Below are 19536 nucleotides of genomic sequence, written 5' to 3'. Positions count from 1 at the left end.
CTTACTGGATACCAGTGCCATAACTCCCCCTGAACACATCACCATGATGTTAGTGGGCTCTGCTGTGATGACCATGGATCTAACGGCTTCAGCGGTCATGTTGGATTCTTTCCTTCAGATTCCCTCTGTGCAAATGGCTGCCACTTCTGGTTTTCCCTTGGGAAAGTTCTTAATCACCTATCTGGTTTCTTGTAATTCTGCTGCTTCTCCTGAAGTATCAGATTCCTCAGTCTCTTCCTTTTGCTCCAGCTTTTATTCTTCTCTTGCATCAATCATTCTTGTTAAAGCAAGCTCAGCCTCAGTCTGATTTGTTTCCTTTGCAACATGCCCTGGAAAAGCAGGCTTCAAAGAAACATAAACTGGATACTATAAGGGAACCTGACAACATTTCTATTGCTTCTCACCATTTTTCTGATATAGCATTGTCAGTTATGTCTGGCCGTTTCTAATCTCCTGAAAGGGAAGATACTGATTCTCCTATTGCTGAAGTAGATGATCTCCTAAAACTGCCAGATTATTTCACAAAGAAGAGCTTCCACTCTTTATTACTAAAGCTCTGAAAGTTCTTAATATTTTGTCCCCTTTTTCTCAGTCTTCTGCAGTTTCTAGTTCCAAAATGTCTGGTACCAATTCAGGAACTTGTTTCAATTCAGTGGGACACCCCTGAAGCTGGTCTAAAAGTGGTTAGAGCTATGGCACCTCTTTACCCTATTTTGCCTTCTGAATTAGACAGGTTCAGTCTGCCAGTGGTTGACACCTGAGTTACTGCCTTAAAGGATGTTCATAACCCGTAAATTGGAATCTTTCTTGAAGTTCTCGTTTGAGGATGCAACTTTATGTCTGCAAACCACTATCTATACTGTTTGCAAACCACTATCTGAGTCAGAGCTAGAGAGCTGTTGAACCCAAGATAGGCAGCAAGAGCATGACTGTCTTGGGTTCAACAGCTCTCTAGCTCTCACTCATCCCTGGAATTCCTTCCCTTCCTGGAGGCTGGTTTATCCTATGTGGCTGATGTCTTATATGATATTCTTAGGGCTTCAGCTAAAGAAATGGCCTTGCCAGTCTCTACTACTACTACTTATCATTTCTATAGCGCTACTAGACGTACGCAGCGCTGTACACTTGAACATGAAGAGACAGTCCCTGCTCGACAGAGCTTACAATCTAATTAGGACAGACAAACAGGACAAACAAGAGATAAGGGAATATTAAAGTGAGGATGATAAAATAAGGGTTCTGAACAAGTGAACAAGGGTTAGGAGTTAAAAGCAGCATCAAAAAGGTGGGCTTTTAGCTTAGGTTTGAAGACGGTCAGAGATGGAGCTTGACGTACTGGCTCAGGAAGTCTATTCCAGGCATATGGTGCAGCAAGATAAAGGGAACGGAGTCTGGATTTAGCAGTGGAGGAGAAGGGTGCAGATAAGAGAGATTTACCCAGTGAACGGAGTTCCCGGGGAGGAATGTAGGGAGAGATGAGAGTGGAGAGGTACTGAGGAGCTGCAGAGTGAATGCACTTATAGGTCAACAAGAGGAATTTGAACTGTATGCGGAAACGGATAGGAAGCCAGTGAAGTGACTTGAGGAGAGGGCTAATATGAGCATAACGACCCTGGCGAAATATTAGTCGTGCAGCAGAATCTTGAACAGATTGAAGAGGAGAGAGATGGCTAAGTGGGAGACGTGTGAGAAGCAAGTTGCAATAGTCTAAGCAAGAGGTGATAAGAGAGTGGATGAGGGTTCTGGTACTGTGCTCAGAAAGGAAAGAGCAAATTTTGGTGATATTATAGAGAAAGAAATGACAGGTTTTAGCAGTCTGTTGAATATGTGCAGAGAAGGAGAGGGAGGAGTCGAAGATGACCCCAAGGTTACGAGCTGATGAGACAGGAAGGATGAGAGTATTATCCACAGAAATAGAGAAAGGGGAAGAGGAGAGGTTGGTTTAGGGGGAAAGATAAGAAGCTCAGTCTTGGTCATGTTTAGTTTCAGATGGCGCTGAGACATCCAGTCAGCAGTGTCTTTCTTGACAAAGAGGTGGCTCTGGCTTAGGCATTGGGTGACTGATGCAGATTCTAAGTCTAATTTGGCTTAGCTACCTTTTAGAGGTAAGCTTCTTGTTGGAGAAGATCTTGAGAAGCTTGTTAAGGACCTGGGAGACTCTAAGTCACAGAGATTAACAGAAGACAAGCTGAAAGGCTCCTTTAGATCTTCCCAATCTCGAGTTAGGTTTTATAATTCTAAGAGCTATAGACCAGGTAAATCTATCTCATCTTTCTTTCACCGCTCTCGGTTTCAGCAGAGGCAATTTAAAATGACAGAAAAACTACTTCTGCAAATGCTAAATCTTCAGTGCTTCCTATGCTTCCCATTGATGGGGCCTCAGTTCACACCTTGGAATTCTTCATAGAAAGATGCCTATCCATGTTTTACGAGGAGTGGACCAAAATTACTTCAGACCAGTGAGCCTTAGAAATAATAAAACAGGGTTACAAGCTGGAGTTTGCTCATTTAGGTGCAGTGGAGCCAGTTCCTCTGTTAGAATGGGTACAGAAAGGTACTCCATTTACCTTGTGGCTTCAAAAAAAGGATGGTCTTTCCATCCAGTACTAGATCTCAAAAAAGTCAACAGGTCATTAAGAATGGAAACCTTACGTTCTGTCATAGCATCGGTCCAGACAGGGGAATTTCTAACCTCACTGGATCTCAAGGAGGTGTATTTCCATATTCCCATTTGGCCTCTTCACACACTTTTCCTTTGTTTTGCAATCCTGGGAGAACATTATCAATTTGTGACCATGGCTTTTGGTCTTTCCATGACACCCAAGACATTTTCCAAAGTCATGGTTGTAGTTGCAGCACACCTTCACAAAGATGAAATTTGAGTTCATCCTTACTTGGATAATTGATTAATTTGGGCCTCTTCCTTTCAGGAAAGCTTGCAAGCCACTTCCAAGGTGGTTGCTCTTCTTCAGTCCCTGGGTTGGGTAATCTTTTTCTTGAAGAGTCAGTTAATTCCAAAACAAACATTGGAGTGTTTGGGAGTAACATTCAACACAAGCTTAGGGAAGATCTTTCTTCCTTTTCCTTGATATCAAAAAATTCAGAACCAAGTCAAGAATCTTCTCTTCCATCCATGTCCTAGCGTTTGGGACTATGTTCAAGTCCTAGGTATCATGGCCTCTAATTTGGATGTTCTACCTTGGGCCAGATTTGACATGAGGCCACTTTAGTGATCTCTACTCAGCTGTTGGTTCCCTACATCTTAGAAGTATGATCTTTACCTGTCTTGGACGCTGTGAGCAAAGCTCAGCCTAAACTGGTAGCTTCATCCTCCAGTTCCATGGCATCCTATCAGACCAGTCCAGACCTATGGGTTGTGTCCGTCTACCAGTGGATGGAGAGAATGAAAATAGTTCTCAAGTGATTCACCCATTAAGGATGTCGTGCTGCATAGAATGTTCAGTATTTCTCTGAGTCCCAAGCGGATGGATGATGGATAATGGCCCTGCTCCTGACCTGGTTTCTAACTAGTTTCAGTTGAGCTTTAACTATCCTTTGGGGATTTGCTGCTCCTGAGCCAGTTTTATGCAGAGTTTCAGTTGACTTGGTGTGCCTGTTTAGCTTGTTCTCCTAAACCAGCTTCTTAGTTGTGCTTCAGTCGAGTTGAGGGCACTCTCCTGGGCTTGTTCTCCTGACCCAGTTTAATATCTGGGTTTCAGTTGAGTTGGGGTACCTTCTTTGGCATAAGCTCCTGTTAAAAAAAGACATCTGTTCTATGGAGCTGAGGTATATCTCAGAGATCTTTGACATCCTTACCACTCCTCCCTCTCGGACCATCAGTGTCTTTTTTGGAACTCAGCCTGCATTTGGTGAGACTGTTCTAATTTATTTCAGCTATTTCTGTGCACTAGTGTTGCCTTTGTTTCTGTTCCCTTTTAAACACATACAGGTATCTGGCTTATTTGTTTCTCACAGCAAGGACTCTTTCCTGCTCAGTTACATGAGTTACTGACAGAAAGTCTTGTTCTTCCGGTTTCTTTAAGCAGTTAATATTTATCTGTGACTCTTTATGTGGTAAGGACTAGCTTTTTGTTTATAGGTGTTGCTTTTAGTCTTCTGTCACAATGTTATACCAGCCAATGCACCTGCCAGTATTGCAATAGCAACCACAGCGTCTCTATGACACCAGATACCATGGTGGCCTGCATGGCACTACCTTTCACGGCTGACTATATGGCACCATCTGCGGATTCCTGTATAGATATAGCTGTGCACTTGCTTTTATAACTCCTGCTACAATGGTGGCATAGATGTATCCAGTTTTGACAGCCACATCTATAGCTCCAGCTACCATGGCTACATGTGTAACATCTCTTGATGCATTTGCTTATGGTGCTTGGCTGCATCAGTAGATTGTGTGCTCTGGTTTTGGTAGCTGACTATGTGCCTCATCTACTCTTCCATACTATTTAGTACAGTTTGGTCGGTCACCCATATTGCTCAAGCTATATAAACCGCCTACGTTTTGTGATTCTACACTCAACTTGATAGCACTGGCATTACACAACTTCAGGAAATCTCTGATATTGTGGTTTTATTCTGAACCTAATAGGCTCCCATTCTTGATTGTTCTATCTGAGTGTCTCATATTTCGTTGCATGTCTCAGGGCCCTTATGCTCTCTACTTGCTCTTATGACATTTGGATTTTCATTTCTGAATAGGGCATTCTTTGGCACCAGTTCAGTCAATAGCCATTCTTCAATTTGCTTCTGGATTTTCCTGGTTACAACAGATGTAGATGAGGAAGCACAGTGGTTTTTCAGCTCCTGATAGCTTTCTTCTTATATTCCCTTCTGTAGATATTCAACTCCTCCAGGACTTCTTTTGTAGTTACAATATCCCCTTCATAGATGTACTTTGCCTTCAAAGACCCATTAAAAAAAATCACTAGTATATTTCTCCAAGCAAAGAGAACTTCTCTAAGGCTGAAGTGTAGTCCCGTCCCAAGGGGCAGGGGTCGGGATTACAACAGTTGGCTTTATGTTTTGCTTTATCCATCTGATCCATCATCTGTCAATTCTGTTTTCTGTTCTAGTTATCATGCGACTCACTTCCTTCTCTTCTTCCTTACCCTTTGTCTTTCCAGAGTCCTGGTTGGTCTTGGTTTTTTTCTACTGAGTTTTGCTGGGAAGCATCTCTAAGGTCATTCCAGTTTATTTCTGTTTTGAGTGTTTCAATCTTTTCTTCCCGTCCTATGTTGGAGACACTGCTTTGCTACATCCCTTTGGTCAGGACTGGTCTGATAGGATGCTATGGAAGGAAAAGTTATGTCTTACCTGATAATTTTTTCCTTTAGTCCTATCAGACCAGTCCAGAATCCCTCCCTGTTTGATTAATTTTCTTTTAGTTAAAAGCTATATTTTTCAGATATCACTGATTCTAGTTTCCTAACCTACTGTATGTCACATGTCTCCTGACTCAGTGAAATATCTGTATGACAGTAGAGTATATGCTGCAATGGCTGGTAAGGTTCTGACCAGATTGAGACATTTGGTGTCAAAGTTTCAATATTGGCGACCAGGTGAATTTTGGCTATTTGAAATACTGAACATTCAATGTGGCACAATGCCCTTAAGGGGTGAATCACTTGAGAACTATTTTCTCTGTCTCCATCCGTTGATAGATGGATACAACCCATTGCTGTGGACTGGTAAGACATAACTTTTCCATTTACAACAGGGCATTACATGGACAACTCAGGATTCCTTTTTAATCAGAACGGAGATGCCAGCCTGTTGGGCTGGGGAATCCATTGGCTGCTTAGTCAGCACAAGGCCAGTGGTCCCTGCACCTCGAATATTGTGTTCACATCTGGTCACTGCATCTCAAAAAGGATATAGTGGAATTAGAAAAGGTGCAGAGAAGAGTGACGAAAATGATAAAGGGGATGGGACGACTTCCGTATGGGGAAAGGCTAAAGCGGCTGGGGCTCTTCAGCTTAAAGAAAAGATGGCTGAGGGGAGATATGATAGAGGTCTATAAAATAATGAGTGGAGTGGAACGAATAGACATGAAGCGTCTGTTTATGCTTTACAAAAATGCTAGGATTAGGGGGCATGCAATGAAGCTACAAAGTGGGTTGTAGAGTAACATAGTAACATAGTAGATGACGGCAGAAAAAGACCTGCACGGTCCATCTAGTCTGCCCAACATGATAAACTCCTATGTGCTACTTCTTGTGTATACCTTACCTTGATTTGTATCTGCCATTTTCAGGACACAGACCGTAGACGTCTTGCCCAGAACTAGCCCCATTTTCAGGACACAGACCGTAGAAGTCTTGCCCATAACTAGCCCCACCACCCAAACACCCAAACGCCTCCCAATCTCGGCTAAGCTTCTGAGGATCCATTCCTTCTGCATAGGATTTCTTTATGTTTATCCCACGCATGCTTGAATTCCGCTACCGTTTTCATCTCCACCACCTCCCACGGGAGGGCATTCCAAATATCTACCACTCTCTGCGTGAAAAAATACTTCCTGACATTTTTCTTGAGTCTGCCCCCCTTCACTCTCATATCATGTCCTCTTGTTCTACCGCCCTCCCATCTCCGGAAAAGGTTCGTTTGCGGATTAATACCTTTCAAATATTTGAACGTCTATATCATATCACCCCTGTTTCTCCTTTCCTCCAGGGTATACATGTTCAGGTCTGCAAGTCTCTCCTCATACGTCTTGTAACGCAAATCCCATACCATTCTCGTAGCTTTTCTTTGCACCGCTTCCATTTTTTTAACATCCTTAAGGTACGGCCTCCAGAACTGAACACAATACGCCAGGTGGGGCCTCACCAACGACTTATACAGGGGCATCAACACCTCTTTTCTTCTGCTGGTCACACCTCTCTCTATACAGCCTAGCAACCTTCTGGCTACAGCCACCGCCTTGTCACACTGTTTCGTCGCCTTCAGATCCTCAGATACTATCACCCCAAGATCCCTCTCCCCGTCCGTAACTATCAGACTCTCCCCGCCTAACACATAATTCTCCCGTGGATTTCTACTCCCTAAGTGCATCGCTTTGCATTTCTTCGCATTGAATTTTAATTGCCAAACCTTAGACCATTCTTCTAGTTTCCGCAGATCCTTTTTCATGTTTTCCACTCCCTCCCCGGTGTCCACTTTGTTACAAATCTTAGTATCGTCCGCAAAAAGGCAAACTTTACCTTCTAACCCTTCGGCAATGTCACTCACAAATATATTGAACAGAATCGGTCCCAGCACCGATCCCTGAGGCACTCCACTACTCACCTTTCCCTCCTCTGAGCGAATTCCATTCACCACCACCCTCTGGTTTCTGTCCGTCAACCAGTTCCTAATCCAGTTCACCACTTCAGGTCCTATCTTCAGCCTGTCCAGTTTATTCAAGAGCCTCCTGTGGGGAACCGTGTCAAAAGCTTTGCTGAAATCTAAGTAGATTACGTCCATAGCACGTCCTTGATTCAATTCTCCAGTCACCCAGTCAAAGAATTCAATGAGATTCGTTTGACACGATTTCCCTTTGGTAAAACCATGTTGTTTCGGATCTTGCAATTTATTGGCTTCCCGGAAATTCACTATCCTGTCCTTTAGCATCGCTTCCATTACTTTTCCAATAACCGAAGTGAGGCTTACCGGCCTGTAGTTTCCAGCTTCTTCCATATCACCACTTTTGTGAAGAGGGACCACCTCCGCCGTTCTCCAATCGCACGGAACCTCTCCCGTCTCCAAGGATTTATTAAACAAATCTTTAAGAGGACCAGCCAGAACCTCTCTGAGCTCCCTCAATATCCTGGAGTGGATCCCGTCCGGTCCCATGGCTTTGTCCGCCTTTAGGTTTCCTAGTTGTTCATACACACTCTCTTCCATGAACGGTGCTAAATCCACTCCACTCTCACATGTACTTTTGTCAGTCCATCTCGGTCCTTCGCCAGGATTTTCTTCTGTGAAAACAGAACAAAAGTATCTATTTAGCAAATTTGCCTTTTCTTCATCATTTTCTACATAGCGGTTCGCAGCATCTTTCAGTCTCACAATTCCCTTTTTAGTCATTTTCCTTTCACTAATATACCTGAAGAAATTTTTGTCACCCCTTTTTACTTTTCTAGCCATTTGTTCTTCCGCACGCGCTTTCGCCAGACGTATCTCTCTCTTGGCTTCCTTCAGTTTCATCCAGTATTCCTCTCCGTGTTCCCTCTTTTTGAGTTTTTCTGTATTTTTGGAACGCCAACTCTTTAGCCTTTATTTTCTCAGCCACTTGCTTGGAGAAACATATCGGTTTCCTTTTTCTTTTGCTTTTATTTACTCTCCTTACATAGAGGTTTGTGGCCCTATTTATAGTTTCTTTCAGCCTGGACCACTGCCCTTCCACTTCTCGTACGTCCTCCCAGCCCATCAGCTCCTTCCTCAGGTATTCCCCCATTTTACTAAAGTCAGCACGCTTGAAATCCAGGACTTTCAGGTTTGAGTGGCCACCCTCCTCTTCAGCCGTCATATCAAACCAAACCGTTTGATGATCACTGCTGCCCAGGTGGGTGTTGGATTATTTGTAGTAAATAATTAGCAGATTTTATACACACAGCTTCAGCTTTAGAAATGTTAATTTCTTTTCTTCATCTCTCTCACATACACCCCAGAATAATTCACTGCTGAGTCACTTTAAAGTTGAAGTAACAAAACATCTGTTTACTCACAGTTTGTAGTTAGATTATATTCAGACAGGCTTATATATACATAATACTATACATTTGGATTATCAGCTCTTTCCATGTGCTTAGATGGTAATGGATGCTCACACCATAGATTCTCTCAGGTTAGGAGAGATCATGAGCACCATGTGCTGTGCCTAACCCCCACAGGAAGTTGCATGGGTGTGACCTCTCTAAGTAATTCACATCAGAGGTCACAGAGTAATCACAGAGAAAAACATTTCTGACAGGCAATGCATGTAAAATACAATACATTCCAACAAACCCCTTCTCATGCATAACTGTCATGCAATTATTAATTCATACAAAGTCCAAGCTTTATACGCAGATTCTCAAAACGTTCTCTGGGTAACGGTTTGGTCATGATGTCAGCTGTCATCTCACTGGTGTGACAATAGTCTAGCCTGATGACCCCTTCTTTCGCCAACTCTCGCACGTTGTGATATTTCGTTGCGATGTGCTTGGTGCGTGACTGAACCTTGTCATTCTGTGACAGTCGGATGCAGCTCTGATTATCTTCCATTATCTGGATTGGTCTCTGTTCAGCTATTCCAAAATCCAGCAAAAGTTTTTCAATCCACATCAGTTCTCTGCATGCTTCTGATACGGCCACATATTCAGCTTCTGTAGAAGACAGACTCACAATACTTTGTTTATGACTGGCCCATGAAATTTGTACATTTCCATACATAAACACATATCCACTTGTGGATTTATAATCAGAATGATCCCCTGCCCAATCTGAATCACAGTAACATATTAGTTTTGGATTACTATTGGCTGAAATCTTCAATTTACAATCAATGGTACCTTTTAAATACCTTACCATCCTTTTAACTGCAGTCCAATCTGATTTGGTAGGTGAGCTGACCCTTCTGCTCAAAATTCCTACTGCATTTGCTATATCAGCCCTGTATGTGGTAGTTAGATATAAAAGCTTACCTATGGCTGATCTATATTGGATGTTATCTGGTAAAGGTTCTCTTACTGTTTCATCCTTCAGAAAATCAGTGATCATGGGAGTGCTTACAACTTGGGCATCTTGCATACCTAAACTTTCAATAAGCTCATTTATTTTCTGCTTCTGGCTTAGAAGATAAGAACCATCATTTTGTTTCTCAATTTCTATACCAAGATAGTATGACACATTACCAAGTTCTTTTATCTCAACATTCAGGTTTAAATATTTTACAATGTCCTTGTACTCTTGCTCACTTTCGCTTGCAATGAGCAGATCATCAACAAAAGCTAAAATGTATGCATATTGTCCATTTCTGCACCTAGTGTACAAGCATTTATCTGCTTCACCTTGCTTAAATCCTAAATTTGTCAATATTTCATGCAATTTGTCATTCCAACATTTTGCACTTTGCTTTAATCCATAAAGACCTTTGTTTAATTTACACACTAGCTGTCTTTGTTTTGTATTTATGAAACCTGTTGGCTGTTCCATGTACAAGTCTTCAGTTATATCTCCATGAAGAAATGCTGTTTTCACATCAATGTGGTTGACTTGCATGCCTTTTGAGACTGCAATGCTCAGAAGTGTTCTAATTGTCGTGTGTTTCACTACAGGTGCAAACACTTCATCAAAATCTTCTCCATATTTTTGAAGATATCCCTTTGCGACTAATCTGGCTTTATACCTTTCCACTTTTCCTTGTGCATTCCTTTTTAACTTGAATACCCATTTGCATCCTATAGCTTTCTTGCCAGGAGGTAATTTTGTAAGAATCCAAGTATTATTTTTATGCAATGCATCAATTTCTTCTTGTGCAGCTTTACGCCATTCAGCAGCTTCTTCTGCTGGCATTTTCTCAATCTCATCCCATGTTAAGGGCTCTTGAGCTTCTGCTGACTTTGTTAGGTAAGACAGTCTTGGGGGTGGAATACCTTTGTTTTCCCTGGATGAGCGTCTGACAACAGGTTGGTCCGACCTTTCCGCATCCTCTAAATCTGAGAGTCCTTCTCCAATTGATTCCCCTTCTCCAACTGTACTGTCTTCTTCAATGATCCTTTCTGTGTCTGCTTCCTCTGCCTGTTCCTCGTTAGATACAGATGAGTTGCTTTCAGACATCTGCCTTGGTATGGCATTTATATACACTGGCATGTCTATTATGGTTCTAGTTTCATATTCTGGATGATAAGGCTCATCTGGGATAATCCAGCCTTTATCAACCCTTTTGTTTTCATCAAAATATGTAACATGTCTTATGCCAACAATGCCAGTTTTCAGATTCAAAATTCTATATCCTTTGTGTCCTGGAGCATAGCCAACTAAAATGCCCCTTTCTGTTGTGGAATCCAGCTTATGCCTTCTTTGCTTTGGTACATGAGCATATGCTGTACTTCCAAATGTTCTTATGTGTGACAGGTTTGGCTTCCTACCATGCCATGTCTCATGTGGTGTGCGCTCAGCGCCTTTAGTTGGCATTCTATTTTGTAGGTACACTGCTGTGAGAATGGCTTCCCCCCATAGTCTTTTAGGGAGATTGCTATCTGACAGCATACATCTGGTCATTTCCACAAGTGACCTAAATTTTCTCTCTGCAACAGAATTTTGCTCTGGTGTATAAGCTACTGTTGTGATATGCTGAATGCCTTCTTGTTCTAGAAATGTGCGCATGCTTTGTGAAGTGAACTCACCACCATTGTCGGTCTGAAGAACCTTTGGTTTTCTTTCAAATTTATTGCTCACCATGGCTACGTATTTCTTCAGCATGTCTGTGACTTGACTTTTTTTTTTCAGCAAATAGGCCACACAATATCTAGAGAAATCATCCAAGAATATTAGCACAAATCTGTTATTTCCCAATGATGGGATATTAAACGGTCCACATAAGTCACTGTGTATTAAGTCCAGTACTTTATTACTCCTATTTCCTGTGTATGCAGGAAATGAGGGTCTCACACCTTTTTGAGTAACACAGTCTATGCATTTCTCCATTTTACCAGTATTTGCACTTATCTGAATGCCTGTGGCTAGTTGCCTACTGTAAAGATCCTGGATCACCTTAAAATCACGATGTCCCAGGCGGCGATGCCAGATTTCCAGACTACATTTAGCATCATTCTTCCTTACTTGCGCCAGATGTGAGGCTTCACCTGAAATGCTCAGTTTATAAACATCATTATGCATAAAAGCTTCAGCATACACTTCATCATTTTTAGAGATTGTGCACTTACTGTTTTCAAAATGAATCACAAATCCCTTCTTATCTAATGTAGATACACTAAGCATATTGCAAACTGCTTGGGGAATATACAAGACATCACTTACAGGAATTTCTTTAACTTCATTAGACACTTTGCATTTTAAGAATCCAATGCCTTTTGCTTGGATCTGAGTAGTCCCTGCGTTTGCAGTTTGAAGAATACCTTTTTCTGGACTCATTTCCTGAAAGAAATCCTTACAATTGGTTAAATGGCATGTGCTCCCCGAATCCAAAATCCAAGTACTTTCATTTGAATTATTATTTACCATAGTCAAAGATTTTTCTGCCATTAGAAAGCCCTTATGTTTATCATTGTCTTTCATACATTTCCTGGTTGGAAAATTCTTTAGTTCCATTGGCTTAGGTGAGCTAGAGGGGGTGTTTTGTGTTTCCTTACACCATTTAGATACATGTCCCTCCTTTCCACATGAGTAGCAAATCAGCTTGCCCTTGGGTGGAGTTTTCCCATAGCTCCGCCTTCCTCTGTTCTTTGCCAAGAAATTTGTTTCATTTCTCTCTGACTTGCTTTGAGAACACAACTCCTCAGAATCATTAATTATGCATTCCTGCCTCAGTTTTGATGCTGCCTGTTCAAAAGATTGCCCTTCAATGGCTTCATTTACAGACCTAAAAACATCAAACTTCTTTGATAGTGAGGTAAAAAGAAATGCTCTTTTCAATGCATCACACATGGGAATTCCAGAAAGTTCTAGCTTTTGAAATGAAGACATAAGATGCATAATGTGATCATTACACTTACTTTTATCCCTTAATTTGGTTTCATTCAACTCTGCCAACCAAATTGGTTGCTGTTTTGCATATGTAGTTGCATTCATAGTTCTCAGTTTATATAAAATGTCCTTTGGTGTATCTTTTCCCTCCACTAATATGGCTTGTTTCTCTGAGAGAGCTTCCAAAAACATGCACTTCACATAATAGTTTGCATTGTCCCATTCAGCCATATTTTCAGCTGTTCTGTTTTGGTCTAAGCATATATTTAATTTCTTTGCTTGAAGGAGACATATGAATCTTAGTTCCCACTGCTGATAATTAAATTCAGTTAATTTAGGCACCTTGAGAGAGTGGAAAAATGGTGAATTTCCTCCCTCAGCCATTTTCTTAGCCTTCTGTTTGTTGTGTGGGGGGGGAGAGAGAGACAGACTGAATCTTTCTTTTAAAACTTAAGAGAAAAATGTGGCTTTTTTACTGCCTGGTAATATTTCTCTTCTTTTTCAATTCCTGGACCCTGGGCCCATAACCCTTTTGTTGGATTATTTGTAATAAATAATTAGCAGATTTTATACACACAGCTTCAGCTTTAGAAATGTTAATTTCTTTTCTTCATCTCTCTCACATACACCCCAGAATAATTCACTGCTGAGTCACTTTAAAGTTGAAGTAACAAAACATCTGTTTACTCACAGTTTGTAGTTAGATTATATTCAGACAGGCTTATATATACATAATACTATACATTTGGATTATCAGCTCTTTCCATGTGCTTAGATGGTAATGGATGCTCACACCATAGATTCTCTCAGGTTAGGAGAGATCATGAGCACCATGTGCTGTGCCTAACCCCCACAGGAAGTTGCATGGGTGTGACCTCTCTAAGTAATTCACATCAGAGGTCACAGAGTAATCACAGAGAAAAACATTTCTGACAGGCAATGCATGTAAAATACAATACATTCCAACAGTGGGCACCCACTCGGACATTTGATACACTATCTCCATTTGTGAGTACCAGATCTAACGTCGCTCCCTCCCTTGTGGGTTCCTTCACCATTTGTCGGAGTTGGAGGCCTGCCCAAGGGAGGGGTTGGCAGAGAAGTTGCAGAGGTAAAGTGGCTCCCTTTGGTGATTGACAGCAAGAGTGGAGTTGAAAAATAATAAAGAGTATTGAGGCGAGGTATACAAGGTCTTTGGTTGCCTGTACCCTTGCCAGGACCCTTGGGAGCATTGGGGGATCCTGGAGTAAAAGAAATAAATAGGGGCTGAGTAAAGGAGTAGTTGCTGCCCTAACAGTGGCAACTGAGAAGGAGACAGAGCTTCAGGTGGATAAGGGGAATCCAGCCTGGACACAGGAACCAGAGCAGAGGAAGTCTGTTCAAGGCCGAAGTGCAGCCCTGCGAGGTGCATCATTGGAAGTAAGTACAGCTTAAAGGATCTGTGCCTGAAGGAGTTGGATTGGTATCAGGAGTAACAGAAGCAGCCTTGGGTTTATGGCTGGTACAACAGGATGGGTAAAGGACAGGAGCCTGTGTAAATATGTACAGTTTTAGAATACTCAAAGAGTGAAGTGGAGTGGCTAAGCTTATCACGAATAGTCTTGGGTGGACAGTGTATGTAAAAGTTCTGAAGAGTTTACCTGTTGGTTGCAGAAGTTCCAGTAAAGTTATTTTGCATTAAATAAAACTCCAGGAGTGCAGAGTGGTTTATGGCATGAGAGGAGGACACTTGCTCCCGGACTGAGAAGGGAGTATCACTAGTAAGACTCTCTTAAGCTCCCAACACCACGGATCTCTATTCCAGACCATTGACCTACTTCCAAACTTGACTGCAGGTGAATTGGGACTTCAGTGCGGTGTGTGTGATCTCCTGTGACACCGTGACCGGGGAAGGGAGAGTGGTTTTACACCTGTGATATGGGGCTTGAAGGAGCAAATAGGAAGAAGATAAAGAAAATAAACTGTTTTACACCTGTGACACGGGTTGGGGTTTTGGACCCGAGCTAGTAGCAGCAAGACCCAGTTTACAGTTATTATATAACTTTTTAAGTTTGTGTGCTTTGAAAGTGAGCACCATAACTTTTAAGCTCGTAAATTAAGATGAATTTTCAGCTGAAACCTTAGGCTCCTAAGTTTGGCTGAAAATAGGGTTATTCCTGGATATTCAAAGCCAGATCCTGTCTGGTCTTCAGCTTTGAATATCCAGTTATTTTTTTTGCTGGCTAACACATAGCCACTTAAGTTGATATTCAGCACTTAAGTGGCCATGGGCTAGTGCATAAAAATAGGAAAGACTTTTACGCGGTCCCATCTATGCACTAAACCTGGCTGCTTAGGGGCTGCATATCAGTATTTAAGTGGCCAAGTGCTGACTTCGCCCCTGGAATGCCCCTAACATAGCTGGCTTTGGCAAGGTGGTTGTTGATATGCTGCAATTGTTTCAGTGGGGCTTGTTTGGTGTGTGATGGTTGGATCTAATTCTGCTGTGACAGTAACGTACTGAAGAATTTCAGGGTGCACCACTCTTTATATCAGTGATGTCACTGGAATAGGTTAGAATCTCTAATGGTAGTAAGGGGAAACAATCCACTTGTCTGGACTGGTCTAGCAGGATACTCATTTCTTCTATTCTTTATTTTTGATTTTAACTTCTTTTATATTGCTTATATAAACCGTCCTGAAGGCCTCTGCTCTAGGGCAATATATCATATTTTAATAAAACTTGAAAGGAAATTAATAGATATGAATAAATTTCACCTTTGAGTGGCAAACAACACCAGCAACATGCAAGCAATGTATTCCTCAGGGCTTCTGAGTTGTGCTTTTTGTTTAACATGAAGTGTGCTTATTTTTATTTGCCCAAATTAACAAATGAATCTAACTCTCAAATTGGATGAATTGAATGCCATGTTAAAAAAAACCTCCTAGCTTATCACTTACAAGGAAAGTTACATAAAATTGAATTATTATATGGGCATATACTTTAGGGCTAAGAATAAGCCTTATTATGGTACATTAGTAATGAATTTGTTTCACTAAGACATTAAAGATGATTAAACTCAATTTGCTAGAAGCCCTGAGGAGGAGTGTAGTGAAAGTTTTTTTGTGTTTTTTTTTCTGGGAGGACTACAAATTCTAGTAGACTTTATATTTAATCAGTTGCTGATGCTCGATGCTTTGTTTTTATTGTCTGTGTTTTGAAAGGGCATTCTCAAGGGCTAGACTTGAAAGCATTCTCAGGAAGCTGGAAAGCATGATATGGAATACTGATGGGTCATAATTTAAATCTTTACTAGACATCTAGGAAAAGCATACACTCTTACAATTTAAAATGATTTTTTTTTACTATCTCCTGTTATAATTTAATAAAAAATTACATTTAATATTCTTTTAATAGGAAGGTGATAGCTGGGAAATAATCGAGGGTCTGAAAATAGGGCAGACTAGTGTCCAGAAGCCAGAAAAACATGAAGGATTCATGCTGAAGAAAAGAAAATGGCCATTAAAAGGCTGGCACAAGGTAATTATAACCTTACATCATATCAGCTTTTTTATTAAACTGGGATTTTAAAACATTCTACGTTAGTTTTTTAATTTGAATACACTGTACTGGGGATTCTAAAATTCTCGAGGACTTACCAAAGATGAAATGCACTCGCCATATTCCTTGCCTTGTGATAGCCACCCTCCTCCATATCTTGTTTTATTTGGGGGGAAATGGATTGTGGGATCACATAAGTGCATTTCATGCCTAACAAGTTCATACTTCCCCTGGTATAGCCTTAAGACTTGCCTTCTCCTTCCCACTTCACCCACTTGCAGTCCTCTCTTCTCTTCTCCAGCCCTTCTTGCACCCTCCTCACTGTGCTTCCTCTCTCCTTATTCTCTCATCCTGTCCCTCCCCTCATTGTAGTTCTTTCTCTTCCCTTCCCCTCATTCTTTCTTCTCTCTTCACCCCCACTCCCTTTTCTCTTTCTTCCCTTTCTCCTTTTCCCTCTCCCTCTCTCCCTCCTTCACTGTTTTTACTCCTGTCTCCACTCTCAGCTTTCTGACTGGCACACACTTTTCCTCTCTCTCTGCTGTTTGTTGCCTTCTCAGTCTTTCATCTGACAGATCTTGACATCTAATTCTGTAGGAAATGCTGATCAAATAAAAATGCTTACAGCTGCCATTATCAAGGATCACAAAAGTGGTCTTTGCGTGCTAGATCACTATGAAACAAATCACCATATCCAAGCAGGACGCTTTAAATAAAGGAGTTTCCCTTGCTTCAGTGATAGCACAATGTAGATACCCATACAAATACACACAAAATAAAAACTAAAATGTAAAAATACAATGATAAAAGAATAAATAATAGATAAAATGCAGTGGGGTAAATTTTTGAAAGACATTACTAGTTGGAACCTTGTGAAAATAAATCTTACTTGGATCTTGAGTTGACAAAAATCTTTATAGCAAAATTCTATGTGTAAATGTTTAAAATATTAACATATTCATGCATGTGCACACCCGAAGATCGGCCCGCTCGTACCTTAGTCTCCATTACCCTGCTCCCCTTGGCCTCAAATATAAGGCCATCTATGGCTCCTCTTTTCCTTAGCTCAGCACTCAACTGTGGATCAGGCTGCCTCGTGAGATCAAATTCATTATTATTCATTTAATAAGCAATAATGAGCACTAATTGATAATAATTAGAATTTATGCACAAAAGTCCTTAAGCGTATTCTGTAACGCACTGCACCTAAATTTTAATGCGTGCAGGGAAAAAGGGGTGTGGTTATGGGCGGGGAAAATGGGCACATCAAGGGCGTTTCAAAATTTACACAAGTTGGAATAGAATATGGCCCGCTGCGTCTAAATCTATGTGCTGGATTTACACCACGTTTTCATTGGTGTAAATAGAGGCATGTATTTTTAGGCGCTGTGATATCAACTAAGCATATTCTATATACCACAACTAAATCTAGGCACCGCTTATAGAATATGCTTAGACGGAAATGTTTTCCGCACTGATTTTGTAGGCGCCATATATAAAATCTGGTTCAGAATGGGTGTATTCTATAACAACGTGTGTAGATTTTAGAAATGCCCATGCCACGCCCCCTTTTCACCTATGCAACTTAGAATTTGTACACACCAATTTACAGAATACGCTTAGAGAATTGTGTGCATAAATCTTAATGCCAGTTAGTGCTGATAATTGCTTGTTAACATCCAATTAACCCATCTGATTAGCTAGTTAAACAATTAAGTTATATGCATTGTTATAGAATACACTTCGATTTCTGTGCGAAAATTAATGAGCGATATATAGAATCCCGGGGTAAATGGTTAAGTGCCACTGAATATCAGTGGATAGCCCCAAACATGCTATTTAACCTGTCAAGAACTGTTTCTGGCTGGTTAAATCGGTTTAAATATCAACCCTAGGCAAGACGTAGGTGGGGCTTCCACTTATGCAGGTAACTTACAGAATACTCTAAGTTATATGTGTTCCAAGTGCATTTAGGTGCCATACTTATGCAAGTTCTATGGCTGGCTTAAGTTCAGGCACCTATATGTTAGGTACGGTGAAACCAGGTTTCAGTAGTATTCTATAATGGAACCTTGGTGCCTTGGTTCTTTTATAGAATAGGCTCTTACTTTGCAGTCTCTGGGCATCTAAATGGAGGCACCCAGTTATATAATTGCCCCCAAAGCACCTACAAGTATTTTAAATTTAACTCGGTAAATAGTGGAAACCATTGTTATTTCAGAAGGGATAATGCATGATCAAATTGCTTATGCCAGTTAAGATTTTCACTGCAGCATTCTGGATGAGCTGGAGATGACTTAATGTTGATAAAGGTGGACCATTGTAAAGAGTAGTATTATAATCGATTCTGAGTACCTAAAGCATATATCAGTGTGTTAAGATTCTGAGTAAACAAGCATGTGTGAGCAATCTGATCCTATGAGGGACCAAAAATGAAGATTTTAACAGAGCTGCTTCTTGTGGGTTGAATGACAAGGTGGAATCTAAAAGGACACCCAAAATGTTTTAAGAGTCCCAAAGTTTAAAAAGGGTATCTAAGACTGAAAGAATTGGAGGAGAGAAGATTGTGTCATATCAGTGCAATGCGAGGGTAAGAAGCCAAAACACACTTCAGTCTCTATGCAAACTCATGTGCTTACTCAATAAAACACTTTACGCCTATGTTTACTAAGGTAACTATGGGCACGTTAGCGGTTTTAATGTGCGTTAATGGTTTATGCGCATTAAACGCTAACTTGCCCATAGAAATGTAAAGGCATGTTAGCGTTTAACACGCCTTAATTTTAAAGGCGTGTTAAAAACGCCAACGCACCTTAGTAAACCTAACCCTTAGATCCATAGAAATGAATGGGAAAACCAGTACTTACACATATGAAAAAACTAAAGTTTGTTATAGGGCAAACATTATCATCAGCATGTGGAAAAGGTACTAAATAAACATATACTACAGCCTCTATAAACTCATGTATGTGCGCAAACCCCATTTCTACGCTCAGTAACATATTATTGTACATATCCTTCAACGGACTCTTATAGCCACAGAGGTGTACTTTTAGCAACCCAATTCTGAGGAGGACATCAAGGGAATAATTTGAAACATCTAATCTAAACATTTCTAAATGTTCATATATTCAGCAGCTCTTATACCTACAGGTAGCACTGCTGAATATACTAGTACAATTTATGTGTATAACTATACTTATTTATATATTTTATTGTATTCATTTATCGTCCTCCTAAAACCTAAATGGATCACAATAAACATAAAGTTTTTTAAAACATAACACATACACAGTTAAATAACC

At 40.8% G+C, this 19536-nt stretch overlaps 1 protein-coding gene across 1 annotated transcript in view; it reads left to right on the top strand.

The window, feature by feature from the left end:
- Positions 1-19536, top strand: part of OSBPL6 (oxysterol binding protein like 6) — a 265393-nt gene that overhangs the window by 95261 nt on the left and 150596 nt on the right. The window contains exon 3 of the mRNA XM_030208862.1: positions 16091-16213. Coding sequence (XP_030064722.1) covers positions 16091-16213 — 123 coding nt within the window. The remainder of the gene's footprint in view (positions 1-16090; positions 16214-19536) is intronic.

Source organism: Microcaecilia unicolor, chromosome 7 (genome assembly GCF_901765095.1).
Source record: "Microcaecilia unicolor chromosome 7, aMicUni1.1, whole genome shotgun sequence".
In the NCBI taxonomy this organism is placed as follows: domain Eukaryota; kingdom Metazoa; phylum Chordata; class Amphibia; order Gymnophiona; family Siphonopidae; genus Microcaecilia; species Microcaecilia unicolor.
The sequence above is the reverse complement of the archived record's forward strand: the minus strand, read 5'-3'. Positions and strand labels throughout refer to the sequence as shown.